The following is a 7,868-nucleotide window of genomic DNA, read 5'->3' as shown; positions in this document are numbered from 1 at the left end:
ATCAGGCCCTGGTGTGTTTGATTGAGGACGTGGTTAAAGGAACATTTCAATCATTTAAATGGAAAAAGAGCAACGCAGAGCAGAGAAACTACATGGAAAGTGACTTCAAAAAGTCTGGAGGGTTGTTTTCAGCCTTCAGTGTCCTGAAGGTCACAAACACAGAGTGGGACAATAATGATGTTTATACCTGTGAGGCACAGTACAACAACCAGTTATATGTGAAAAAGATCTCAAAAGGTACAGTGCCATTATAACAAGTACTCCCTGGTTTATATTACATTTATTGAATATTTTAATTCACTAATTATAGATTTTTTTTCAACATAACTAACTGTTTATTACAGTGTCAGATCTGTCTTATAAATAAAAGAAAGTTTGTTAATTTTAGACTTAAATAAATCCTGATTAGAAATGCTTAGATTTCTTAGATTTAAGAAATCAAAGCCGCATGGAACATGGTGTATAGACCAAAATGAACAAAAGAGATGTCATTATCACAAATAAGAGAATGAGGGGTCAGCAAAGTGAGTTAAATGTGCTTATATTTAGTTAATAAAAACATTCTTCTTACATTTTCTTACAGGATCTGCAAAAAAATAAATCTTGTTGTAACCATTTTCTTGTCACTGTCATTCAGCTCCTTTCACAATGACCCTGAACCAACCCAGTGCCAAAAGCATTTTCAATAATAACCAAGCAAAGCTGGACTGTGTCATCACTGGACAAGACTTGACCATCATAGGCAGCACTAACATCACATGGACGGTGGACGGTCAACCTGTCTCTGCCGATGTGACTGAGACGACAAACTTCAAAGACGGACAGCACATCAAAAACAGCACCATGACCCGTGACCTCCCCGGGTGGCAGAAGGTCAAAACAGTGACATGTTCTGCCTCCTTAGAAGACCGCACTCCAGTAATTCAAGATCTGACTGTCAACAGAGGAGGTACGTCACTGGTAGAGACTCTCAATGAAAACAAATGTGGCTCAATCTCAGTGTAAACCAAGATTTATTTTCCAGATGGGAGACCACCAGAGGTGAAAGTTCACATCCTCCCAGAAGGAAGCATTTCCTCGGCTGAGGTCACCATGGTGTGTCTGGTCACCAGTGCTGTGCTGCAGGATTACTACATCACTTGGTCTGAACACGACGGCACAGGAGCCGGCAACTACGTCGATGGCATCAACTTCCTGCCACAGAAGACAAAGCAGGGCTACTTGGTGACCAGTGTTTACACCACCACCAAGGAGAAGTGGGAGAAGGAAATTATGTTTCACTGCAGCGTTTGGCCCGCTGGCAGCACCACCAAGTCCATAGTAATGGATGGAGTGTCAAAAGCTTTGGGTAACTCCTGTGAATGTGACAACTAGTTGTTTGAGACCTTGTTCTGTCTCTGTGTCTACAGCCTGTCATGGACGTCAGTGCTCTGTGATGTCATCGATCAATGTCACTGTACACATAAGAGTCCCCTCAGTGTTGTTTGTCCTCAAAATGTCTTTGTCACATTGTCTAAGTGCTTGAAAAGTGTGTTGAAATAAATGCTGCATGGAGAGATGTGGTTACCTGTTCGTGAATGACTCCAGGATTTATCAGTAGAAACACAAACCACATTATCACTTTAAAAAAAGTACATTCTTGTTTGTTAGGCTTACAAGTACCCAATTGAAACTCAACACACCAGAGAGTGATTAACAGTTTTCAGATTGATTTGAATACGGGGGTGTGTAACAGAGGGATAGTAGTGAGAGCTGCTATGACAAATGTTCAGGAGACATTGAAAGGGACCAGAGACTGAGCTGGAGTTACTGTAGAGACGCTGAGAGTTTCCTTGGTAGTGACCAGAATGGACTGGTACTGTGTTAGAGATGAGTAGATCAGAGGAACAGCTCAAATCAACAAGTGTGGAGATGAAGGTCGAGGTCACACACACACACACACACACACACAAACACACAAAACACACAAAACACACACTTTTTGAATCACCTGTCTGTTCTCTCCTTTTCCCTTAGAAATAAACCAGAGTCTGGTTCTTAACGTCCCAGACAATCCTCTAGAAGACAATGTGGAGGATGAACTCAGCAGTCTGTGGTCCACAGCTTGCTCCTTCATAGTTCTCTTTATATCTTCTCTCTTCTATAACATAATATTCAGCTTTGTCAAGGTAAACACACAGGCCTTCTCTGTCTTTTACTGAAATAAAGTTCCAGAGATGTGTACACAGTCTGGAGTGGCAAGAGAAACATGAGCGAGAGAAGATCATTTTAAATGAATCCAGGTGTAAACACAGTGGATGTAGGGCTTTTAATGGTCTTGTCATGTATCACCACTCTCATCTAAATGGTGTAGCATCAAACGTTACATTTGTGATGCATTCGAAGGCATCAGAAAAATCATGAAAGAACATGATTTCACAAGATGTCAGCCCTATAACTGAATTATTATGGTGTTGATTGTAATTGTAGAAGAATAAACAATTTTAAAAAAAGTAAATGAATTAGAAAAAAACTAACTCTACATTTGATTTCATTCTGAAACTCAGAAAGATCATAGTGTTACTAAAAACATACAGTGTCAAATCTTCTGTTGAATCAAAACTATTAACGTACACTTTTTCTAAATTGTCTTTTTCTTCATTTTCAGGTGAAGAGACGATAGAACCAAACGGATGTCTGACACAAAATCCATGTGTTTATCTTTTTTGAATTTTTTCTTTATCAAAAAATTGTTGAACGTTGATTCAACTTCAAATAAAATAAGAGAAATGTCAAAGAGTAGTTTATTTCTTTTTCTATTGTACAGAAAGATAAAGCTGGTACTGCAGTACTTATTCTTGTGATGTAATAATGACATTGCTGTGTGGAATTAATAAAAAAATAATAAAATTGCATGTTCCCTAGTTTTGCAATCCTTAATTTGAAAATAAAAGAAAGTCTTTCTTCATATTTCTGGGTTCTTTTGTTCAGGAATTCACTGTATGGGAGAAAATGTTCAGAGAGAATAAAAAAATTATTATTGTTTGAATTTGAATGATGTGGTTCTTTTGAGAGTTTTGTTTTCACACAGAAATCTAAGAATATCTGAGCGAAAACCACTTCAAGTCAACACAGCATGAAGCCTTTGTTATCAGTTGAGCTCTGCTGCCTTTCAGTTTCCTGGTGGTTCTAAACATGTGGCCTTCAAACAGCTACGTCTCACTCACTCCGTGCCTGAGGGATTACACCTGCAACTGTGAAACTATACAAACGGTCAGAAAAAGACTTCCTAGAATCAAAAGGCACATCTGTCTGTGTGTACATTTACATATCAGCATGTGTGCTAATGTAAATTATTAAAATAGTTTGGAAGGACACGTCCATTTTGAATTAAAGAACTCTATCATGATAGTTGGTTTTAGTGCCCTGTGTCTGACAGACATTTTTAGACATCACTTGATTACAACAACTGTCTGTTTCTGTTGGAGTTCTGCAGGGTTCTATTCTAGGACACCTTCCATTCTGAGCTGAGAAACAATGAATACAACTATAAAAAGGTCATAAATTAAATAATAGTTCCCATCTTCAATTTTGCTCAATTAAAGATTGGTTATATTTCTTTCTACCCGTAAATAGGAAATCCAAACATTTCATAAATACATTAGTTGTAAAGTCAGTAAAAATGATTTAAAAAAAGAATTGACATGGCAGGTTTTTAAAACCCTAATCCATCATATGAGCCATAGGAGGTCTATTAGTAATGAGTAATTCTTTATATTGAACAGACACTGATGAGACTTTGTATCATCTCCTGTTGCTAACTGTATACACTTATATATGTATGGATACATTCATTAACAGTACTACACAGTTAGTATTGCTGAGAGATATGTGAGTTTTTGTGATTTGTATTATTTAGTTTTTGACAAACATTTTTAAAGCAATGATGAAACAACAGCAATAATATTATAAACATTTTTAAAGTAATGATGAAACAACAGCAATAATATTATAAAGAAACAGTGACTCTAAATGGACAGAATATACAGGCAGAAGACTCTGCTGTGTATTACTGAGTCAGAGAGTCACAGGAACACAACCATCTGTACATGAATGAAAACACATCAGTGCCTGAAAACATGTAACATCAAGTCACCAGAGGAGGCGCCCTCGCACAATAAATGAGTTCATACCAGCTCAGAGATAAAGGGATTGAATCATGTCACGTCAGTAATGAGGACTAAAAAATGAGAATAAAACACTGTTAATGTAAAATTAAAATATGTCAAAATACAGTTACTAAAGGAAAATAATTCAAATATTTATATCTTACATTGGACTATTTTTGATTAAACTGTATAATGAATGGTTATATTTATTAAGTATTTTAAGATAACTACTACTACTTCTACAAAAAAAAATCAAGTTTCTGAAAGAATTGAGTGGACACAGTGCTATCCATTTTCCTGATCACAGTAAGGAGGAGTCCATGCAAACTCCTGTGTTCTCCTCCTCTACTTAACTGACTCCACAGAGGAGGACAGAGATCAGTGGTCACACTGTTGAACATGATGGAGTACAGGACAGGACTGCTGCTGTTAGCTGTCTGCTGGGCAGGTGAAGGGCTTTATCTCAGCTTAACCTAGAATCAGTCAAGTTCCAGCACAAACAGAATTTCTCTCTCTGTTTTCAACAGGTGTTGATGGTCAGAGTCTGACACAGTCTGAAGCAGTGGTTAAAAGACCTGGAGATTCACACAGACTGACCTGTACAGGCTCTGGATTCACATTCAGCAATACAGTTACTAAAGGAAAATAATTCATATATTTATATCTTACATTGGACAACAGCTTAGTGTTTATGTTTTATTGATTGTTATTGATTATATTAAAAAACGTATATTTATTAAATATTTAAAGATAACTACTACTACTATTAAAAGAAAATCAAGTTTCTGAAAGAATTGAGTGGACACAGTGCTATCCATTTTCCTGATCACAGTAAGGAGGAGTCCATGCAAACTCCTGTGTTCTCCTCCTCTACTTAACTGACTCCACAGAGGAGGACAGAGATCAGTGGTCACACTGTTGAACATGATGGAGTACAGGACAGGACTGCTGCTGTTAGCTGTCTGCTGGGCAGGTGAAGGGCTTTATCTCAGCTTAACCTAGAATCAGTCAAGTTCCAGCACAAACAGAATTTCTCTCTCTGTTTTCAACAGGTGTTGATGGTCAGAGTCTGACACAGTCTGAAGCAGTGGTTAAAAGACCTGGAGATTCACACAGACTGACCTGTACAGGCTCTGGATACACATTCAGCAGCTATGAAATGCACTGGGTCAGACAGGCTCCAGGAAAAGGTCTGGAGTGGATTGCAGTTATTAGCTATGATAGTAGCAACATTTACTACTCTGACTCAGTCAGAGGTCGGTTCACCATCTCCAGAGACAACAGCCAACAACAGCTGTATCTGCAGATGAACAGTCTGAAGACTGAAGATTCTGCAGTTTATTATTGTGCTCGAGACCCACAGTGACTGAAGTTGGTTTAACAGCTGTACAAAATCCCACCCTCTAAGTATTTACTGAACTGACAGACCATTAGGAGAAATTCAGGTCCATTTTGGCATTGACATTGACATTTATTTGAAATCGTTAACTAAGCAACTGCTTTTTCTTATTTCCATTGTTAATTGTTAAGAAACTGAAGAAACAAAGTATATGAAAGGGTAGATCAGTCTTTAATGACCAAAAACAAATGAATTTATCAAAAACCATAACCAAAATGGAACAGGTACAATATGGAAAAGGTAGAAGAGGGAAAGACGAAAGAAAAAAAGATGCTTTCCATGACAGCGGTCAGTTCTAATTTAGCACATGGTGGTGAGTGGAAGTGGACCAGATAATGTCTTAACACTGAGACTTGTGTCTGGCACCAAGGATGCTCCAAAGTGGATTTCAAGAAGATTATTAAGAAAGCATGAGGAAGAAAGAGTAGAAGAAGTAAGTTAAAGAAAGACAATTCACAGAGAAGGAGGAATATCTACCAGTGGAGTCACCTGGTACTGACATGACTTAAACAGTTCTGAACCCTATTTCAGCAGAATATAACCATAACCTAACAAACCACACACTAAAAATGGAAGATCACCATTTTAGATTCAGATCAGTTTTTAAATCTGTCTGTAACAACAGGAGTCACGTCCTATGATCAATACTGAGACAGATTCATCCATTCATTTTTCTATCCACAAAGTACAACAACAGCCTTGTTCCCATTGGTCGACTATTCAGGAGACGCAGCAGGGTTTTTGTACTAGTCTTTATCACCGTGTATATATGGGGTGGCACAGTGATGAACAGCCATACAAAAACCCAAGGACGATAAATCTCTCTGTCATCCATTTGTTTTAGGGCAAGAAACGTCTTTTCTCATGTTAGATGACCTCACTGACTGAAGTAAGTACAACCTGCCCTTTATTTTGTTACACAGACTGTTAAAACTTAGTTAACTGACCATAAGATGTCCTGGTCGGTGCTGAGCCAGCGAGATTTTCTCTATCATGATAGTTGGTTTTAGTGCCCTGTGTCTGGCAGACACTTTTAGACATCACTTGATTACAACAACAGTCTATGTTTCTCTTGGAGTTCTGCAGGGTTCTATTCGAGGACACCTTCCATTCTGAGCTCATTTGCCCTCTTTGGTTGTATTTCAAAGAAAACAAAACATACATTTACAGTTTTGTGCATGTGATAGTCAGATGTACATGATCCTACAGAAAAAATACTACTCTGTATGAGCGTGCCAACGTCTTGAGTTTGAATGTTAAAAAAACAAACAACGATCATATCTGTTGTTTCCCCCTTTTGCTCAGCTTCAGTTTTAATAAGAAAAAAAAATAAAAAAATGATTATTTTTACTGCTTCATTTTAATCATATAAATAAGTGTTAATTGTTCCTAAAGAAGTCTGCTTTTTTGGCTTCAAAATATTTAAACTAGCTTTGTCTATTTTATAATATGACATATAGTTGACTATATTATGAAATAAATGTTACTTGGCTGCCACTCTGACAACCTGAAAGACAATTTATTAAACTGTACAATCCTGTACAATCCAGCAGGGGGGGTTTTAACTGCAAAAGTCCAAGTTCAAAAATAAGTTAAAAAGGAAAAAATTTGATTTTGCTGGCATGTAGAGTTTGAGAACTATTACTCCAGTCAGAATAAGCATGTAAAGAAATAATGAATACATCTATAAAATGGTCAAAAATAAAATAATAGTTCCTATCTTCAATTTTGCTCAATTAAAGATTGGTTATATTTCTTTCTACCCGTAAATAGGAAATCCAAACATTTCATAAATACATTAGTTGTAAAGTCAGTAAAAATGATTGAAACCCTAATCCATCATATGAGCCGTAGGAGGTCTATTGTAATTCTTTATATTGAACAGACACTGATGAGACTTTGTATCATCTCCTGGTGCTAACTGTATACACTTGTATATGTATGGATACATTCATTAACAGTACTACACAGTTAGTATTGCTGAGAGATATGTGAGTTTTTGTGATTATTATTAATTCTGAGATTTTGTCAAAGATTTTTAAACTAATGAGACAAGAGCAATAATAATGTTATAAAGAAACAGCGACTCTAAATGGACAGAATATACAGGCAGAAGACTCTGCTGTGTATTACTGAGTCAGAGAGTCACAGGAACACAACCATCTGTACATGAATGAAAACACATCAGTGCCTGAAAACATGTAACATCAAGTCACCAGAGGAGGCGCCCTCGCACAATAAATGAGTTCATACCAGCTCAGAGATAAAGGGATTGAATCATGTCACGTCAGTAATGAGGACTAAAAAATGAGAATAAAACA

At 37.0% G+C, this 7,868-nt stretch overlaps 3 protein-coding genes across 51 annotated transcripts in view; 2 read left to right on the top strand and 1 right to left on the bottom strand.

Annotated features, from left to right (window-relative positions):
- Positions 1–7,868, bottom strand: part of sez6l2 (seizure related 6 homolog (mouse)-like 2) — a 70,293-nt gene that overhangs the window by 31,479 nt on the left and 30,946 nt on the right. The window lies entirely within an intron of this gene.
- LOC103392959 (Ig mu chain C region membrane-bound form) lies at positions 7–3,031 on the top strand. Its single transcript, XM_074559998.1, has 5 exons — positions 7–237; positions 638–949; positions 1,025–1,348; positions 2,017–2,168; positions 2,648–3,031. The coding sequence occupies exons 1-5, from the start codon at positions 93–95 to the stop codon at positions 2,660–2,662; spliced, it is 948 nt and encodes a 315-aa protein (XP_074416099.1). The 5' UTR covers positions 7–92; the 3' UTR covers positions 2,663–3,031.
- Positions 4,966–7,868, top strand: part of LOC103392960 (uncharacterized) — a 25,808-nt gene continuing 22,905 nt past the window's right edge. For 9 of the 48 annotated variants that reach the window (XM_025064397.1, XM_025064386.1, XM_025064410.1 and 6 more), the window contains exons 1-2: positions 4,966–5,121; positions 5,201–5,505. In XM_025064397.1, the coding sequence (XP_024920165.1) occupies positions 5,073–5,121; positions 5,201–5,505 (354 nt within the window). In that variant the 5' untranslated portion in view covers positions 4,966–5,072. Of the gene's footprint in view, positions 5,122–5,200; positions 5,511–6,317; positions 6,325–7,401; positions 7,406–7,868 lie in introns of those variants that run through there. The other 39 variants (XM_025064416.1, XM_025064414.1, XM_025064396.1 and 36 more) reach the window with 9 other exon arrangements.

This window comes from Cynoglossus semilaevis, chromosome 17 (genome assembly GCF_000523025.1).
Source record: "Cynoglossus semilaevis isolate Cse_v1.0 chromosome 17, Cse_v1.0, whole genome shotgun sequence".
Classification (NCBI taxonomy): domain Eukaryota; kingdom Metazoa; phylum Chordata; class Actinopteri; order Pleuronectiformes; family Cynoglossidae; genus Cynoglossus; species Cynoglossus semilaevis.
Note: the sequence above shows the minus strand (reverse complement) of the source record. Positions and strands in the feature narration are given on the sequence as shown.

Coding starts and splice junctions, on each gene's coding strand:
- LOC103392959 (XM_074559998.1), top strand. CDS start 93: ATGGAAAGTGACTTCAAAAAGTCTGGAGGGTTGTTTTCAGCCTTCAGT. Junction 238..637: donor TGTGAAAAAGATCTCAAAAG/GTACAGTGCCAT, acceptor ACTGTCATTCAG/CTCCTTTCACAATGACCCTG. Junction 950..1,024: donor TCTGACTGTCAACAGAGGAG/GTACGTCACTGG, acceptor TTTATTTTCCAG/ATGGGAGACCACCAGAGGTG.